The sequence below is a fragment of the Diaporthe citri genome (assembly GCF_014595645.1).
Source record: "Diaporthe citri strain NFHF-8-4 chromosome Unknown scaffold_5, whole genome shotgun sequence".
NCBI classification, from domain to species: domain Eukaryota; kingdom Fungi; phylum Ascomycota; class Sordariomycetes; order Diaporthales; family Diaporthaceae; genus Diaporthe; species Diaporthe citri.
In genome coordinates, this window is record NW_025064850.1 from 4,962,642 (window position 1) to 4,982,147 (window position 19,506).

Here is a 19,506-nt window from a genome sequence, read left to right on the forward strand (position 1 = left end):
TGCTAAAATAAGCCTAGGCCGGCCCCACACATCGACAACTCATTTGGAGGGTCAGCCCGCAGATTGCAGGGGACGCACCTAATGTAGGTATGTGCTGTTGTCAGTCAGTACGGGCAGTATGGCAGTATGGACGTGCAGTAGAGGCGGCGACTTCTCATCTCGCAGACTCATCCGATGGAGACGGATGAACGTCAATAGTCTGCTGCTAGTCTGCTATTGCGATGAGTGAAAGTTTATTGAATCATCAGCTGGCTCGGTCGGCTGATCACCTGGGCCTTGGGCTCATCATCCGCGTGGCAACATGCTCATCGATGCTACCCACAACGCCCTCGCCCAGCTATCATCGGGTTCCGGCAGTCTGGGATTGACATCTGCACCTGCGCCTGCACCTGCACCTCCCTCCCAACCTTTTTATTCAGCTGCTCCTGCTGCAGCAGCATGGGCCCCAGGAATGGAAAATTTTGTTCTACTTCTATTGCTGGCACTAAAGAAAGGCGTCTAGATCCACGGCCTGATTCTCATGACTCTCGCACTGACTCACCTTCGACCAGCCGTCCACCGGTGCAACGAACCCGTCCAGTGCCCTGCCAACTTACTCCTATAGTCATGGTAGTCATTGATCCAAAGGCTCGTCCGGTGCCAGCTTGGGACATCCTGTCTTATAACCCCAGATCTGAGACGACACACACGCTTTCGGCCAGTGTCCGAGTCGACGGATCACCGCAGGGATATTGCCCTCATGGGTTTACCTCCCCCCCCCGGCCCCTTTTGCCGAGCTGTGTCGCCTTACCACGCTCCCGGATATGATCCATTATTCCTTTCCCGATTTGACACTTTCATCTCGGATTCCAATCGGCTGTGAGAGGAGAGCTAATGCTGCTTTTTTTGTACTCATGTACACGGGACATTCCAGCGTCCGCTGACGACATTCCAAGCCGTACGGTAGTAGAAATGGTCTATCCAACCATGTCTGGCCTGAGATTCCTGTTTCATCTCACTTGTCCCCCTCCCCCTCCCCTTTTTCATGGAACGCATGGAACGCCAATATCCGACGGCTGATCATCAAAAAATGCGACCACTCTCCAAATCCCTGGAAACCCCAGGGCCCTGCACATCTCACGTTGCGGGATACAGGCAGAGTCCCACTCAAGCATGCCTCCAATCATTTTTACCTCCACAGATCTCATGTCCCGGAGTACACAGCCGTGACATACCGCCCACACTCCGCCCTCTGCTCCATGCTCACCTTCCTACCCTTACCATCCTTACCCAGCCGCGCCGTCTGCCTCGGCGTGATCTGGAATCGGTGCTCCTCCCCTTTCCTCCCGGCCTTGGCATCCCCCGCTCCACCGTCCAGCGGGCCGATGTATATCGGCGCGTTCGAGTTGCTCCTCTTGCCGTTGCCGAGCTGGTAGAACTCGTTGCCGCCCCACCACACGATGTCCGCGCCCCAGTTCGTGTCGTTCTCGCCCGACTTGCCCGTCGCGTCCACGTACGTCACATTATCCATCACCGCTGCCGTATGTGTGCTCCCGACAGAGAGGCGCGCGAGTCGGATGGGGACGACCTGGTTCGCCTTTTCGTCCCACTCGAACAAGCCCGAAAGGGCCTTGATCTTACTGGGCCCGTTTGATACATGCGTCCACGCCCCGGTCCCGAGACTGCCCTTGATGCCCTCGCCTGCTGCCCATGCGTCGGCGACCACCTTGCCCAGGTCACGCGCCGGTGCGACGCTGTCGGACGGGGATGTCTGAGGCGCGACCTTGGTGGCGTCCACGGTGAAGTACGAGTTGGCGCCGCCAGCTGCGATAGAAGTGACCTTGGGCAGGAGCCCGGTCGCCTTGTAGAGCTTATTGAATGGCAGTAAAGACGGGCTGTCAATTACAGGGACCTCGGCCTCTGGAGGGAAGCCAAGCTGTCCCACAGCATTGTCGCCAAAGGCGAATACCCTGCCCTCATCATCGAGTACCAATGAGTGATGATCTCCGGTCGCGATCTTCTTAGCTTTGAAACCTTTGAGCGTGCCGAGTTCGTGCGGCTGGTCATAAGGGCCCTGTGGTCTCGACGCCCACGTGAGGCCCGGGATGCCGAGCTGCCCGCGCGACGGGAAGCTCTCCGAGCTAGATGCGGCGGAGAAAACGCGCCCACTTGAGGTCAGGAGCAGTGCGTGCTCCCGACCGCTGCTGATATCCACGATTTTCTCACCCCAGCCCAAGCCTTTGGGCTTGATTTCTCGGTAGTTGATGGCCGTTGTGGGAATTGACCAGAACGATAGCCACGAAGAACTCTCACCCGCGTTGCTCCCCGATGCTTGGTCTGATCTGGCCACGGGGATCGAGTAGACAGACCCGCCAGAAGACAGTGCTAAAATGCGATCCCTTGAGATGGCTAGCTTGGCAATATCCTTTCCCTTGAGAGTGACAGTTGGCCTGGGATCCTCCGCGAAATAGCCGGTTCCCCACTGCACCAGATCGCCCTTCTCCGTCACGGCCGCACCAAAATCCTGGTCAAGCTTCAGGTCCCGGAGCAGCTGGCCGTCAAAGAAGGGTATCCGCCTCGGCGTCTTGACGACAGTCTCCTTGGACTCGGGGGCGACAACCTTGCCGACGTTGGACCCCCACGCGTAGACGCCCGGGTTCTCCCAGCTCTTGCGCACCTGGATGTGCTGCGAGGAGATCAGGTCCCGGTTCTCCTCCTTGTTCCTCGGGGCATTGCGCTTCTTCTCGAACTCGATCTCGGCCTGCGGGATCCCAGCGACGGCGTTTTCGCCAAAGAAGAGCGGATAGGCCCACGCTGCGCTGGCAACAGCCAGCCCGGCAACCGCGACAAGGCCAATTATCCTCTTGCCACCACGAGAGCGCGGTGGTGGGACTGGGCGGGAGCTCTTGTGGCGGACGGACGATCGAGCGGGGCCTCGCTGAAGTGGCCGTCTGAGGGGTGAGAAATTGAGGGCTAGCGACGTATGCTGTCGCATGACGGCCCTTGATGCGAGGTTCGACATGTTCACAGGACCCAGGGTGTTTAGTTCTGTCGTGTGCGAGTCAATACAGATCTCAGACAGTCAACAATCTCACGAAACTCATCGCTAGGGACCGTTTTAAGGGTCTTTTTTTTTTTTTTTGGCGACGCCGGGGCTTGAGAGTGGTGAGGTCATCCGCCGCGGACCATCAACCTTAGTAAAGCTCGAGCTTTGAATGGAAGAAGAGGAGCCCTGGGCACGTAGCACCAGACCCCTGCCCCCTGTCGAACTGCCAGCACTCCCAGCGCAGCCCCACACCAGCTTGTCCCCGCTAGGCCTGGTCCTTGCGCAGAGCCCCCACGCCGATGTGCGGCTGGGCTGGGTGTGTGCAATCTGGCACCACGTCGGCGGACTGACTGGCGCCACAGGGCTGAACCTCGGGAGCTACCAATTGGGACTTTGGACAAGCCAGCAAAACATCCGGCGCCTTCTGCCCCCCCGTCGCCCTGTGTCGACTGCTAGGCCTAGCCGCGAGCTCCACGGCGCTGCTGCCGTCCCTGACGATCGAAAATGTACGAGGACTCGTGGTACAACTCGATACTAGACTTCCAACAACCACAGGCACAGCAGCACAAGAGGGTCCCGTCCCAAAGCTACGCCCACCGCCGCAGGAGCAGCACCCTGCTGCAGCAGCCAAATGGAACGAACGCGCCGAATGGGGGAGTAGAAGACCTCGAAGAGCTGTTGGAAGAGGAGGATGACGACTCCCCTCCCGAGGCAGACCTGGCACGACGTGCCCAGTCCTTCTCCGATTTCCATGCCATCGTTCGCGCCGGGCTCAGGGAGGATGTCCCCCAGAAGAGGCGGAGGAGGAGGACGAGAAGGAAAGAGGACAAGAGCTTGGATGCGTTGGCGTTGCCTGGGATCGAAAATGTCATAGACGAGGACGACGACGTCCTGCTGGACGCATACCAAGATGAACTGCTGGACGCTGGCCAGCAGGAATACACGCTGTACGGAGAGCAGCTCTCGATGACGGAGAGACATCTCGACACGTTGATACAAGACACGAACAGCGCTCTGGAGCTGCTTGCCTCTCTGTCGGAATCTTTCCGCGGCGTGGAGGAGCAGACAACATCCTTCCAGGCCCAATGCGAGGACCTGCTATCTGAGCAGCGGCGTTTGCAGAAGCTGGCTGACGAGGTTGGGACAGACCTGCACTACTACGCCTACATCGACAACGTTAGCCGGCGATTGAACGCTCCTGGAGCAGGCCGCTTGGTGGAGGACGAGTCGTTCGGGGAGGTGCTGGAGAATCTGGACGCCTGCATCGCGTTCATGGAGAAGCACCCTTCATACCGGGACTCCGAGTCGTACCTGGCGCGATACCAGTCTCTACTAACAAAGGCTCTGCACTTGCTAGAAGTCGGCCTTGAAGCCCGGCTGGAGAGAGTATCGTCCGATATATCAAGGCAGATTGCTGCGACGCAGTCCGAATCAGCCCGGCACGCCCTTGCCTACGGCCGGTTCGAGGAGATGATGCTCGAGGATACGTATTTTCTGATCCCGAACGTGCAGAAGGTTGTACATCAGGCATATGACCCAGCTGGCAACGCTCTCTCTGGCACGAACTCCGAGATATATTCCAACACCGCAAACAACATCTTCCAGGCATACATTGCGGCCCGCGACCGCGACCTCAGGCCTATCATCCAGCATGACCTGGACACTTTCAAGAAAGAGGCCAAGGACGCCTCGGTCGAGACCGCGTCGAGGAACTATGTCAAGCAATGCTTCGAGAGGTCTTATAACGAAGCAATGCTCTTCGCAAAGATCTTTGCTGTCGAGCCTCACTACAGCACGGACCCCACATCTGCCTTTGTGACGCTCAAGTCGCACCAGAGGGTTATGGTCAACGCGACCAACGTTGTCCCCATAGCGAACAGCTTGCAATCGGCACTACAGGGGGCGGAATTGCAGACCATCTGTAATATTCTCGGGTGGATCACCAACGAATATCTTGTCTCGGACTACGAAGAGGAGGAGTCTGCCTTTTCAAGACACTGCCAGGAGCTCGCGGCGCGCTTGCTGGCAGAGCACCTGTGGCTGTTCACAGATGCTGCCTTTGAGGCGGAGATCGGCAAGTCTATAACCAAGGTTACCGTTCTGCCCGATGCGCTGAAGATTGGCCCGGTGGTTGACGGAGTCGCATCGTCGAACGCATACCCACCAGTGAAGCGAGCCCTAGAGCTGTTGGTCATGTTCGATCAGTCCATGCCGAAGGAGCGATGCGTGAGTTTATGCCCCTGCCCCCCACCCTCCACAATCCCACCGTTCAAGCTCTGACAGAACAACAGCAACGCAATAGCCCAGTGGTGTTCAAGATCGTGAAAGAGACGATTCAAGTCCTTCAACGCGCCGAGGCTCGCATCAAGACCACCAAGGCCGGGACGGACCCGGACCTGTTCATGATCAAGAACCTGCTGATACTCAAGAACGAGCTTGTCTCCCTCGAGATAGGCGACGTGCGCAACCAGGACCCGGGGATGCAGTACTTCTCCCACATATGGAACAACATTACTCCCCAGAACCTCGTCGGCTACGTCAGCAGCTTCATCCCCGGCGCGGCGTCGTTCCTGTCATCCCGCGTGGGCGGCGCCGCCGCGGCCGCCATCGCGCAGGCACCAACCAACCCCGCCGCGGACAGCGGGGACGCGAGCGAGCAGCTGGACGACCTGCTCCGGCGGGCGATCGGCGCCTTCACGCACCGCTGGGCCGTGCTGCTCGACGACTCGCGCGCCAGGAAGACGGGCGGGAAGAACCTGGCCAAGGTGGAGAGGGACCTCGGGGAGATGCTGCAGACGGCGTTCAGCAACCAGCCCGAGGTGGTGGGGAAGCTGAACGAGGCTATTCAGTTGCATGTGCAGTCGTTCAAGAAGTAGTATGGCACAGGGCGATGGGCTGGGTAATATAGATAGCATATGGCGGTGGGGAATATGAATCCTGTGTCGAGAAAATACAACAGTCGAACTGTGAACAGATTTGAATATTGCCATGAGATTTAAATCGACTCAAGGGGTCGACCCAGGAATTGATCCAGTAGCCACACACACCTCCAACTTTTGCGATGATGAGCAAGTATTGATGAGAGAGACAGAGAGTCTGATACAACTTCGTCTATTACAATATGAAGGGGGCTGATCGCTTTCTCGACCTCAACGGAATTCCAGCGCCAGAACAATTGTCCTTTGGGATTCGGTGGCCAGGCAGCCGTCTCATTTGAGCCGCATATGCTGTGTTGAATTGAATATTATATTGGCATTGCTAGATCTCCCTAGAAAAAGTCACTAGTGGGAGACTCACACAGGTCCGTAACTAAATACATCGCGATTCATCTTTAAGAAACGATGCGCGTAAATCGACGGCTGGAACCAATTGAAGCCCAACTGATGCATGAGACCTTGTACGGTTAGTGTGTGGATATGGATACCTTGACGTGCTGGCTGCTCATGGCTTCGCAAGGCAACGAAGCACAGTAGGAAATTGCACAGCGTTTGTTTGTATTCATTGGTGAGTCCATCATGTGCCGCTCAGCTACACAGCGAGAATCTCCCTCGCATCTTCAAAATCTTCATCGTCGCTGTCGCTTTCCATGCCAATCCCATTTATGAACTCATGGAAACGCATTTTCCTCTCCTCAGTCCCAGCCACATCTCCATCAAGAACGAGGCAATCAAGGCAGCTCAGCCCTTCGCGATTGGCGGCACGCATGTCAACATTCTTCAAAGACGTTGCACGTCTCAATACTTTGAACATGCGCGGATCAGAATACCTTGCGACTTGATGCAGTGGTTGTTTCACCTCTCAAATTGACAAAGTTGAAGTCAGCACCATGCTCGACAAGCGCACCTAGCACCCCGAGGCTCCTCCAATACACCGCCATATGCAACGTCGTGTCCCCAGCGGCGTTAGCGATCGCAGGATCCGCCCCCGAATCCAGCAGAAGACGCGCGATGCCCTCGAGACCGGCCCTCGCCGCAGAGTTCAGCGCCGTGTCGCCGTCGAATTCGATCAGGTTGACGTCGAAGCGGCCCTGCTCCAGCAGGACCCTGACCAGCCCCGGGTCGTCGACGCCCCCCATGTACGAGGCGTGCAGCGCCGTGCCGCCGTACGCGTTGACGGCGCTGGGGTCGGGCGTCTTGCGCACGAGGAGCTCCACGCACTCGCGGACGTGCGACCGGACGGCGTGGAACAGCGGGATGCAGCCCTCCATGTCCGGGATGGCCTGGTTCGCGCCGTGGTCGAGCAGCGTGCGCACCGCGGCCGCGTCGCCCCGCGCGGCTGCCCAGCAGAGACAGGTCCGGCCGCTTGCGTCTGCGGCGTCGATCTGCGCGTTAGAGAGGGCTAGTTGGTCCTCCAGTGAGCTGGAATGCAGGCCCAGGAGGGTCTTGTGGACGCTGGTGAATTGTCGTGTCTCCAGGTATTCGCCGTCTGAGAAAATGGTCGACAGTTCGGACGATGCTTGATCGCCGATCTTGTTCGAAAGGATTCCGTCCCAGGCATAATCTATAGGTCTCCTAGCCGTTGTCAGCTTCCTTCATATATCGGCAAAGTACTTGAGATATGTAGGACTGAGTTTGCACACCTTCCGTTCTCGTCTCTCAGGTACATATCCGCATTGCATCGCACTAGGAAACGACAGAGCTCGATACAAGCTGTGTCGGCAGCGTACTTTTGCGCGGAGTAGTTAGTCCGTGAGTACATTGCAGGGGAAGGTGCTCGTTAAGCCAGGCATAGCTTACATGAAGAGCTGACTGGCCATAAGCATTGACATCCACCGGCGAGGCCCTGCCACTAGAGAACAACATCTGGATGGCAATGATATCCCCCTGGGCAGAGTATTGCCAAAGAGGAGTCACCCAGTTCACCATTCGCGGTATGCGAAGACGAAGTTCGGGCCCTGAAGAAGGAGAGAGTCGAAGGGTGAGGGACAAAAGTCGGGAGAGTAGCCAGTATGGGAAATGATGCGTTATCTCGATGGATGGCGCAGAACGCCGACGACAGCTAGTTTCTGTGCAGGCCGGGGTGAAGACGGGAAGGCCGGTGTAGCCGATGAAGAGACTCCCGGCGGCGGCGCGCAGCCAGTCCGGCTATCTGAAATTGCTTTGTTTGTGGCAGGCACAGCTGCACCATTGGTGGCAGTTAATATGGTATGTGTGTGCCCGAGCCTTGATGTCCACACCGGAGCTCGGTCCAGAGTTAGAGTTTGCTTCTAACGACTGAACTGAGTTGATATTGTGGTCCGAAAGCTTCACGATGGAGCTGTTAGGAAACAAGGGACTAGTTGCGGCCGAGAGTTAGTTGCGGTGCTCTGGGAGCCAGATGCGTCAGCGACTCGACCCAAGAGTTGCAGCAGCAATGTACGATCAGCTGCTTGAGACGCCGAAATTGATTGAATAGTAAGTTCGGCCCGGATTGCTAAATGACTATAATAAGGTAGTTGCTTTGGTTAGTCTGATTGGAACTCAAATTAGGACATTGGCTGACAACTAACGAATTGACCGTTCCCAGAGCAGTCACGAGATTCAGTCGGGTGCTCCTGATGCTCTGGAGAAGCTGAGAGACGCGGTCTTTGTTGCGTGCCCATTCCAGAGGTTTGGCTTTAACACCTTTTGCATTTGGTCGTTTGAGCTCATTATGCACGATGTTATGGAGCTCGAGCAGCTGGTCTTCAGCTCTCTTGAGAGGGCTTTTCACAGCAATAACTGAACTATCTGGGGCATGATTATCAAGTTGTTGTAGTCGCTGATGAAGCACAATAAGCTGTGTTAGTATAGTATTGAGATCGGATATCTCATTAATCAGGGTGAGGAGCGTTGAAGATGCTTGCCCCAGATCTCGGGTCTTGACGATGCAGCTGTTGGCGATTCCCAGAATGGCGATGACGGAAGCGGTTATGGAGAGGGGATCCATCCTGCGATACAGAACGATGACCTAGTGCGTGGAAAGGTAGAGCCTGATGCCCGGCTAGTGATGGAACAGCTTGAATGTCCCAAAAAAAAAAAAAAAAAAAAAAAAAAAAAAAAAAAGGCCCGCTGATTAGGATACTACCAGGCAATTCTGTGAGGCGAGACGGCAAATCCTTTGGAAATCTCCAAGCCACGTGTCTCAGCTGCAGTGGACGAATGCCATACGAGTTTCTTGGCGGCTTTGTACGAGCAGTACACCATATCACGCCCCTCGAGGGCTGTGCTGACCACCTTGGCTACATCTGAATGATGGGGCGTGTGGCGGCGACGACGCCATAAGGCAGATTTCCATTTATCACTCACCAACCTTGCTAGGTGAGATTTGAAAATATATCATCAAATTGGGCTCGGACACTTGAGGGCCATGCTGACCACCTTTACAGCATGTATACAATTAGGCTGTAGGCAGCGACAGAACGATTGAGATTTTCTATTGATCACTGACTAGTCTTTCTCGATGAGCTTGAAATCAACCTCAAGGCCCAACTGACTCCTAGCAACATCTATCTACCTGTGCTGATCCTACGTATTCAGTTGGGCGACGGGCTGATGTGAACCGCGGCGGAATAATGAAGTCCGTCATGCCTCCGCCCGTGGCTTTCAATTCTTGGTACTGAGGCACACGCCTTGCCTTCTACCTGAAGAGTTCTGGCTATAAGTACCCAGTTCAGCCCATGTTGAAGCGAGGCAAAAACATCGTCAGACTCAGCCTCACTCTCTTCGGCACGTATCACACCAACTCGACTTCTGCTGCGGCCATCCCACAATCTTTGCAATGGCCTCGACTACGAAAGACGTCCAAGCAATCGAGCGAATATGAGGCCATGATCTCAAGTATGCCGTGCGTTTCCCATTGCAAATGGCCACTCTTACTTCGAGAGCTCACACAAGCGTTGACAGCTATCGATCCTGGGAGTCTGCAGAATTGGCAAAGGGGCAAGAGCGGCGAGCCTTGTGAATAAGTACAACCAATTCAGTGCCTCTGAACAAGTACAAGGCGATCACGAGAGCCAGGATTGTTCACGCGTCGGGATCCTCCAGTCTCTCCTAGGAAAATTGGACGGGGCCGCCAGCATTGAAGCACCCTTCTCCGTCTTGTATGGCTGCAACACGATCATTGGGAAAAGTTTCTACGGCAACACCGGGTGAGTCAAATACCAGCCTGCCCACCTGCGTCGAAGGCTCAGCTGACACTGCCCGAATTGGCGCAAGCCTCGCTATTGATGACAGCGCCTTTGTGACGATTGGAGACGATGTTTTGATAGGACCTGGTGTCAATTTTATCACGATAAACCACTCAACAGAGGTTGCCTTGCGCTTGCAGGGCGTCATGTACGCAAAACCTATCACCATAGGCAGTGCTTGCTGGATCGGTGCCAGGGTGACCATCTTACCGGGGGCCACCATTGGATATGGCTGCACTGTTGGTGCGGGTGCCGTCGTCAGTGGCAGTATTCCAGAGTACAGCGTGGCCGTGGGGTTCCGGCCAGGGTAGTCAAGCGGGTTTTCCCCCTCGACCAGGCTCAGGATGGAGGATTGAGGGCGGAGTGAGACATTTCCTTTGCTGCCCAGGCAAATTCCAACACTTTGAAGGGCACATGCCTGCTTGACCGAATTAAGTACATGTAGCTAGCCCTTCATTGCCAAGAGAGGGTTTAGGGCGATGCAATCAGATTCATGTGCCCAAGAGCCTTGTAGTCTAGATAGTTATGTCGCCGTAAGTGTCCGTGATGCCTAGGCAGCTGTGATCACACCCTCAATTCCACGCCTGCAGTTACAAATATAGGATGTACCGGGCAACGAGCAGCTGAGCTTGGTCATATGCCTGTTCGCTGTAAAATTCAGCCTTGAAGCCAAGTTGAGGTATCTTGCTGGTGGTATAAAAGGCTCTGAAAGAGGCAGTTCTTTTTGGCCATCGATCAAGAGAACTTGAGCATCAAACACTCTCAATTTTGGTTTTGCAGGGGCAACGATACAACGTACCAACATGACATCTTCACAGCCCGTCAGTAAACAGTTGCTGCCTCTAAGGAGATTATAACTAACGGAATCTACTAGATGCTTCGTTTCTATGGCATCCTCGGTGTCACCTTATTTTCACAAGGCAGCCAATGCATAGAAGACGTGGTACTCTTATACTGCATGTGCCTCGAAGTCATGATATCAAAGGGATTTATGAACTGTTTTGTATCTGCTCTAGTCGCGGCATCATACATTGGCCTTCGGTGAGTCCTAAGACCTTGTTCTGTTCTAACGCAAGCGGCCTTTGCAGCAGCATGTTAAACTTGCATTTGTTGCGCTGAGCATAGAACCGTATCGTCCATCATTGCGTGGGTCCCGTTCGTTTGCGCAATTACAGATCCCTCCAGCATATGGATCGGGTACTCTGCTCTCTTGCAAATGCTATTATTTCTGCCGTTTAGAATAATTACGCTGGTCGGCGGGGCCTCCGTGGCCTTGGACAACAGGATCCATGAGAAAGCAAGCCGGGTCAACCCAAAAGAACGCGATGATACAACGGCATTACTCACTACACCCACACTTCCGGTCACGTTGATAATCATACCCTGCTACCGCGAGCCCCTAGCAGTGGTTATGGCTTCCATCAACTCGGTTGCAAATTCAGCCTACAGCCACGACCGGCTGCATATCTTCCTCTCATTTGATGGAAATAACAATGAGGAAGTCTTCGACCAAATTTCAGAGTTGTTGAATGCTGATAAGATTGTGCCTGGTGAGTTGCCATGTGTGGAAGGGTTGGTAGGGGACGTCAGACTGACCCTGTGTACTTTTGAGCATGGTGGAAAGACTCAGTGTCAAGGTCGGACAATCGATTTCATTAGACGCCATCACAGCGAGTATTTCGACACAGCCGAAAACACTCATGTTTTATTCTTGGACTCAGACACTACGATCCATGAGTCAGCCCTTCGGCTCCTTGCAAATCGACTGGTATGCACATGTCATCCCTTTCACACGTAGTCAGGACTGCTCTTGTTAGAGGTGAGCGCTTGCTGATCAGGATCACAGCACGTCGATCAATCGGGAAACCTCGTGGCATTGACCTGCATTCAGGGTATATCTCGACCGAACTCTTCTCTCCTAGCCGCATTGCAAGAAACGGAATATCTCGTCTACAGTATCTTCTTCGAAGCATTCCTCGCCAAGCTTGGAAACGTCGCCTGTCTCGCCGGCCCCGTCATCTACGTCCGCCTATCATTCCTCCTCGAGGTCTGGGACTCGCACGTGAGGGAGAGCGTCAGGGAGCACCCGAATCTGCACCAGCACTGGCTGCACACCTTCGGCGAGGACTGTCACCTCACGCAACGTCTGGGCGCCAGGTTCGGCCCCGGCTCGACAGGCATGCTTACCGGCACGGTTTCCGAGACGGAGCCGGCCGTGCCCCTGGCGGATTTGCTCCTGCAGCGTCGGAGGTGGTTCCTGGGTGCGGTGGCCACCGAGGCTGCGTACTTGTGCAAGGCCGACTTCTGGAGGAGCACACCTTGGTTGTCCGCTTATAGGGTTTGCAAACCGTCGTCTGTGACGGATGTCCAGTTGATTTTGCTTGTTCTCGTGCTTTGGAACTTTCAGGTAGATCTACAGGGGCTTGAGTGGATTCTGCCTGTGATTCTGCTGTTCTTGGTGATGGATATGCTGGTGCTTCTCGCATTTCGTGCTGTGCATTTCCGCTGGAGGGGTGTCTTGATGTATCCTATTGGTTGCCTTTTGTTCCCGCTTGTAAGCTCATTGAGTATAGTTTCGGCGATGCTAAATGTTTGGGAGCGGAAGTGGTAATCCGGCCAACAGCACCATCAAGTCTTGCAGGTGAAGATAGTGTGGGGGTTCAATGCTTGAAAAGGAGCCGACGCCGAAGCTGATGATGAGGGGGCTTTGGGTTGATCTCAGGTTGTGTTCAGCGGTTTGCGGCTTTGAGCGCCACGGAGGATTGTGCTGAGTCGTTTTCTCTGCTCCGTTGATTGATATGGGGTAAAATGGGCATGGCTGTACCTTTTGGAGAATTATAGTCATGATCGTCGCTGGTTCTAGAGAACCCAAAGACCTTTTTTTTCTTGGAATAGTATCGGCGGGAAATATGAATCACGTGTTGAGGGGAGTATTAAAAAGCTCCATCTGCTGCGGGGTATATGTGAAGGTCACCGAAAGCCAGCCAGCCGTAAGCACTGCAAGATATTTAACGTATTTCCTTCATCAAGTACAGTGGCTCACTGCTCCGGGGCTCCGAGCCTGGTGTCCCAGGCTCTAGAATGACGACTCTGAGCCTCAGGACAATAAAAGGTGTTGCCATCGGGGGAGGATGATATGTAGATTTGTATCGACTGTCTGTGGTCCTCGAACTCCTCTAATAGGCCGGAACGACAATGATTGCCCGGGAGTGGGAGGGGGAAGGGGAGCAAGAGACGAAGTGCTTGGGAATTTGATGTGTAATAAAACCTGCGTACGATACTTTTGGTTGTTTGCTGTTCGAGAGGCAGTCGAGTCAGACAACTTGTAATCTTCTCAGGAAATATTTGCTACAATTCTCATGCCCAGACAGGGGCAATCATCGTGAGCAGACGCAGAATGGTCCACTGACGTGGGGCAGAGTCCCCAACTATCGAACGCGCAAATGCCAAGCCGTCGGCATGCTGTTGCGTGAGCTTTGGAGGAGAAATACTCCCAGTTGGCAGATGACATTTGTACAGTCCTCTCCTTTGGCTGCAGCACGAGGAAATAACGAGCTTTAGAGAAGCCAGCATAGCCACCTTCAACTAACAACAGACATGTTACCTCCTGTGGATCGGAGACGTAGTGGTCACTGGCATCTGTAAAGATTCGGTGTCGTGAAACAGCCTCTCGTCATGACGCGTTCCCTCGTCGTAACGAAGAACATCTTTCCATGGTTGACCAGTTGACCTTTTCTTGTATTCCCTAACGTCCTTAATGTGTTGACTGGTGTCGGCAGACGTCTTCCGGACGAAAATGCGGCGGTCGAAAATGAACCCCTTCAACGATGCTCCCTCGATAACAAGGCTGCCGTCGAATTCATCAAAGCTGAACTCATTCCTCCTCTTCACAGAGAGTTCAAGGATTTTCGCCTTTGCCAAAAGCGCCTCGGCCGTCTTTTGCGTATTTACCGTGAGGGGAGGACCCATGCCATGGTGGGTTGGGAGTGGCAGGTTGTAACGGATGGGTTTGCATATGGAAACCCAGGACCAGGAGGGACCCTTTATCGTTCCGGCTGAAGCAGTCATGGTCCCTTTATCTGCAGTACCGACGGACCAGAGAAGAGATCGTAAAGTTTCTTCGTCGTAGAGACCTGGCTTCAGTGACGAGGCTACGCTCAGCTTTGAGCCGTCGACCGCGGCGATGGTAACTACAGCGTTGAAGTATATCGAGGCGACATTCTGGGCTTCTACATGCCAGTCACCACCTTCACCCTGAAAAATGCACTGGAAAATTCCTGGTAAGTTGGTCGCCTCGCTCTTTTGTCCCAGTAATCTGACTTACCAGCGCATCGACCCACAAGTAACTTAACGGAAGCCCAGCCTCTTGTACAAATCACATGCATCTCTGATGGTATGGTGAAGGATCCCGGCGTCAAATCCTGAGTAGAGCAAGCACTGGGTCTTGCCTGAGAGCATGGACAAGTCAGAGATGGTTGCTGGCCATCTATACGACAGTGCGCAGTATGGCTCATTCAGCCATCGCGTGTCTACCACTTTAATCGTTTGCGACCGAGGAGCGAATAGCGGACAATAACCCGACAAGTCAATCAGGCGGCGTGGCATCCTAGAGAGCATAGTCGGCACTTGCTCAGCTCGACATTCTTCGTGTTCGGCGATGCATTTCCGCACCCAGTACGCCGCATGTTGGCAAGTACGACCCTCGCTATTAGGAAGCTACTTTAGTTATCCCCTACGGGGCACGTAGCCTCTCAGAACTTAAACAAAATAACATCAATACATAATTGCTTTCCATATAATTATTATATATATAAGAAACCTATTAATACTAATTAATAATTATAAGTACTATAAATTAATAAGGTAAAAGAGGCAACCTTATAAGAATTTCCCTAATTTAAAAATCATATCCTCCTTATTAATAAACGCTATATAACAACAATTGCTTCTTTAGGCCTCTCTATATCATTAAACTCCCTAAATAAACATTACAAAGATTAAATAAACCAAATAACATTCCCTATAATATTTATATATATATTCATTACCATTTAAAAGATATGCATTTATTATACATAAAACTTTACTAAAAATAAACCCATTTTTAAATCTTCTTTAAAACCTAGCAAAACCTAATAAAACTCCATTTTGCTAAATAAATAAAGCTTATAATTATTGCAATTATTAAATAGATAAAGCTTGCAATTATTATAACTACTAAAGCTAACGCAACGCTACGTTATAAACAAGCGCAAATTATGCATTACGCTTTTAGCTAATATAAAAAGACCTAATAATAGGAAAAAGCCTTAGCTTTTAAGGCCTAAAAAAACCAATAACTTTTTCCTTTTAATAACTATAACTTACTTATTATTAAATTACTATTATTAACTTACTCTTAAACATTACTTATTTTATTAATAGCTTACTCCTTATAACATTTACCATAAAAACCTATAAGCATAGCTAATAATACTAAGGAGCTACTAGCTTTTATTAAAAGGTATATAATTAATAAAATGCTTACTTAAACTTTAATTAACTTAGCTTATTATAAATATATTAACTCAAAACTATAGTTTATAGCCCTTGCATAAAAAGCATTAATAAAATACCTAATTACTTACTTAATAAATACTTTAATAAGCTATATATAATAAAACCTTTATAATAACAACCTTTTCATTGCTTATTATAAGAATTATATAATATAAATATAAGTAATATTTAAAGCATTGCTAAATTCTTATTAATAATGCTTAAAAATCTTCCTTTAAATACAAGATATTTATATAAAACGTAATAATTAACTTATAATATTATAATTAATTACTATAACTTAAGCTAAGGAAAGATTAAAATAAATTAATAATAAGCTTTATAATACCCTATTAGCCTTAAAGTTAAATATAAATAAATATTATATATAACTTTAAAAATAGTAATTATAAGCATAGCCCTTATAAGCATTATAAGCAGGCTTTAAATAACAATAATTGCTAAGAGGATAATTTCTAAGGCAATATTTATTACCGCCGCTAACTTTAAGTATGTAATTATAAAACCTAAACTTAATAATGCAATTTATTAAAAACTAATATAATTAGCAAAGCTTATTATTATTAGCAGAAAGATAGAAATAAAGCTTATATTAAAGATATATATTATACTTAATATAACTTTAAGCTACCCTAAGAATATCTCCGCTAAATAAGAAATATAACCTATATAAAACTCTTTCCTTATAATATATTCTTAATAAATGCTTAAATTTAATAAAGTTAGCATAGTTTATAAAAACCTTTAATAATTTTTATAAGTATATTAAGAACTTATATAACTTATTAAATAATAAAATAAAAATATTTTTTAATATTTATTATTATATTAAAATTTAGCTAAATTAATTCTATATAATTTTTCCTTAAATGCTTAAAAATTAAGCTAAGGCCTATTACCTTTATTTTATAAATTAAATTAATATATTTATAATAATATACTTTAAAATTAAAATACATTTTAATATAAACCTTAATTATTAATATTATTATATAAATTAAATAATAATAATATTTATAAAGATAAAAACATAAAACTTAAATAAAGATTTGCATAAGGTTTTATATTTAATGCTTAATAAGTTATAACTTTGCTAATAAGCATTAAGTTAAGATTATATTAAAAAGGATAACTTAAAAATAATAATAATTAAAGCTTATAAAGAAATTCTTAAGCTAAAAATGGCTCTTTTTAAGCTAGCTTAACTATATAAAGAGTTATTTTTAAACTTAAGATTTATAATAAAAATATAACTTAACTATATAATTATAATTTATATTATAAATAAAGTCTTAAATTAATATTATATTAATTATAAATATAATAATTAAAAGCTAAAAAAAGAATAATAATTATAATCTTAAGCATTTTAAGGAAATTAAAAATTTAGCTAATTAAACTTAAGCTATTTAAGCTTTAAGTAGCTAAAATCTTATAGCATTAACTATAAAGCTTAAAGTAATAATGCTTATAAAGGAGGAGAAGGAGAATAACCTTAAAAAAAAAGATATTATATTTATAAAAAGAAAGGATGCTAATTAATTAAATATTTAATTAATAAGCAATATTTAATAAAAAGAAGCTACTTAACATAATATAAATATAAAGGTTATAATAATAACTTTAATACTTTTTTAAATAAATTTAAAAAATATAAAATAAATAATAAAGATAAATTTTATAAATATAAAGATAAATAGAATTAAAATAATAATTGCAATAATAATATTTATATTATAAAGATAGGACTTAATAAAAAGGTTTATTATATAAATATTAATTTCCTAGCTAATAAAGCGTTTATATATTAAATTATAAGAAATAATATCTTTTAAATGGAAATAATTATTATAGTTAATTAATTTATCTTAAAGAATAAATATAACTAAACTTATTTTTAAGGAATCCTACTAAATATAAGAACATTATTAATATTTATAATTAAATATAAGTAATTTCTTGCATTATAATAAGAAAACCCAAAGTATTAAATTAATATAATTATTATAAGAAAAGCTAAAGTTAAATTTAGTAATAAAATAATTATTAATTTACTTAGTATAATAAAAATTTTTACTTTAATTAATTATATTAACTTTTATATTATTTAAATATAAATCCCATTTTTACTTTACTTAGTAAATATAAATAAGCTTTAAGTATATTATAATAATATTATAAATAAAATGATTTCCTTTAACGGTATAATTATTATATTAATACTTAAAAAATAGGGTTACTTATAGTTTTTCCTAAATTAAATTATTAATATTATATATTTCCTTTTAAAGATAAAAATAAAGAGATTTTATTATTGCTTTAAATACTTATTAATAAATTAATTATGCTAAATGCTTAAAAAAGCCAATAATTTAAATATTAATAAATAAGTAATAATAAAAATTAAAAAAATATATTATTATTATTAAATAAGCAAACCTATGCTTAAGCGTTTTAAGTTTATATTATATAATAATTATAAATTTAATTATAAAATCTTAATTAATATAATATATTTAAGCAAACATTTAATCCTTTATATTATAGATTAAGCCATTGCTTTTTAAGGAGCAAAATTCTTAAAATCTATATTTGCAAAGACTATATAGCAAATATTATAAATACTTTAAATTAATATATATTAAGAATTATTAAATATTATTAAACATAATGCAGGAATAAACTTTACATCCTTAGAATTCTATTTAAAGGCATGAATAATGGGAATTAAATATAAATAGATTCCCATAAAGGTATATTAATTTATTAAGAAAGTTAAGAAATATTATTAAGCCCTTAAATAAATATATAAAATCCTATATATTAAATTATATAATAGCATAAATAATAATGCTATTTTGCAAATAATTATAAAAGTTATTAATAATATTACTAAATTAAATAAATTAATCCCTATGCTCCTAATCTTTAGCGCCTATTTATAAATATTACATAAATCACTATCATTATTATTAACATAAAAGCAAGCAAAAGCTATTTTAAAGGCTATAAAGATATTATAAAAAACCATAGCTAAACAATAAATATAAAATGCATTAAATATTAAAATTAAACTTATCTTTAATATAAAATATTCACTACAATACAAAGTTTATATATAAAAAGAGAAAAAGGGATAAAAGGGTTTATATAAGGTTATTGCTATAAATAGCCATAATATAACCTTAAATATACTAAATAAAGCCATAATATTTAAATTAATAGTTATTTAATTATACTATTAAGATAACGATAAGGAAATACAACCCTTGTAAGCAAAAGACCCAGCCATAAAACCTTAAATGCAATTTATTATATAATCATTATTATTAAAGATAAAAGACTGCATTATTATATTATATATCTTAAAGAAAGAAAATAAAAACTATAACTTAATAATTAAATTAAAATAAGATAAAGTTATTATAATATTAAGCTTATTATTTAAAAAGTTTAATAAAATAAAAATTAATAACCTTATTGCTAAAGGTATCTTTTAAACTAAGAAATGATTAGTAAAGTAATATAGTAAATATTATTTCTTTAAATCTTATATAATATAAAAAGTAAAAGGTAAAATTATAAAACCTTATAAGAAATCCCAATTTATTATTTAAAGTTATAATAATAATAAAAAGGGATTAATCTTAATGCAAAGCTTAATTATTTAAAGAATAAGCTAATAAATAATCCTTGTACTTACCCCTTTATTAATTTAAAAAAAAGGTATAATTCTTATACTTTAAAATATTACTTAAGCCTACCCTTAAGTAAA

General features: G+C 45.6%; 7 protein-coding genes across 7 annotated transcripts; 4 read left to right on the forward strand and 3 right to left on the reverse strand.

Annotated features, from left to right (window-relative positions):
* Positions 1-1,183: 1,183 nt before the first annotated feature.
* INS49_011899 (uncharacterized protein) lies at positions 1,184-3,001 on the reverse strand (the record flags this gene model as incomplete). The annotated part of the gene is made up of 1 exon (XM_043172607.1): positions 1,184-3,001. One exon carries the CDS (start codon positions 2,999-3,001, stop codon positions 1,184-1,186), a length of 1,818 nt encoding a protein of 605 aa, XP_043024352.1.
* A 528-nt stretch (positions 3,002-3,529) lies between these two features.
* Positions 3,530-5,901, forward strand: INS49_011900 (uncharacterized protein; the record flags this gene model as incomplete). Its single annotated transcript, XM_043172608.1, has 2 exons — positions 3,530-5,251; positions 5,317-5,901. The coding sequence occupies 2 exons, from the start codon at positions 3,530-3,532 to the stop codon at positions 5,899-5,901; spliced, it is 2,307 nt and encodes a 768-aa protein (XP_043024353.1).
* Positions 5,902-6,759: 858 nt separating this feature from the next.
* On the reverse strand, positions 6,760-7,890 carry INS49_011901 (uncharacterized protein; the record flags this gene model as incomplete). Its single annotated transcript, XM_043172609.1, has 4 exons — positions 6,760-6,765; positions 6,834-7,536; positions 7,605-7,690; positions 7,762-7,890. The coding sequence occupies 4 exons, from the start codon at positions 7,888-7,890 to the stop codon at positions 6,760-6,762; spliced, it is 924 nt and encodes a 307-aa protein (XP_043024354.1).
* A 487-nt stretch (positions 7,891-8,377) lies between these two features.
* On the forward strand, positions 8,378-8,728 carry INS49_011902 (uncharacterized protein; the record flags this gene model as incomplete). Its single annotated transcript, XM_043172610.1, has 2 exons — positions 8,378-8,418; positions 8,536-8,728. 2 exons carry the CDS (start codon positions 8,378-8,380, stop codon positions 8,726-8,728), a joined length of 234 nt encoding a protein of 77 aa, XP_043024355.1.
* Positions 8,729-9,662: 934 nt separating this feature from the next.
* INS49_011903 (uncharacterized protein) lies at positions 9,663-10,483 on the forward strand (the record flags this gene model as incomplete). Its single annotated transcript, XM_043172611.1, has 4 exons — positions 9,663-9,822; positions 9,889-9,942; positions 9,986-10,133; positions 10,201-10,483. 4 exons carry the CDS (start codon positions 9,663-9,665, stop codon positions 10,481-10,483), a joined length of 645 nt encoding a protein of 214 aa, XP_043024356.1.
* Positions 10,484-11,905: 1,422 nt separating this feature from the next.
* On the forward strand, positions 11,906-12,783 carry INS49_011904 (uncharacterized protein; the record flags this gene model as incomplete). Its single annotated transcript, XM_043172612.1, has 3 exons — positions 11,906-11,940; positions 12,129-12,510; positions 12,772-12,783. 3 exons carry the CDS (start codon positions 11,906-11,908, stop codon positions 12,781-12,783), a joined length of 429 nt encoding a protein of 142 aa, XP_043024357.1.
* Positions 12,784-13,772: 989 nt separating this feature from the next.
* On the reverse strand, positions 13,773-14,504 carry INS49_011905 (uncharacterized protein; the record flags this gene model as incomplete). The annotated part of the gene is made up of 2 exons (XM_043172613.1): positions 13,773-14,469; positions 14,497-14,504. 2 exons carry the CDS (start codon positions 14,502-14,504, stop codon positions 13,773-13,775), a joined length of 705 nt encoding a protein of 234 aa, XP_043024358.1.
* Positions 14,505-19,506: the final 5,002 nt, after the last annotated feature.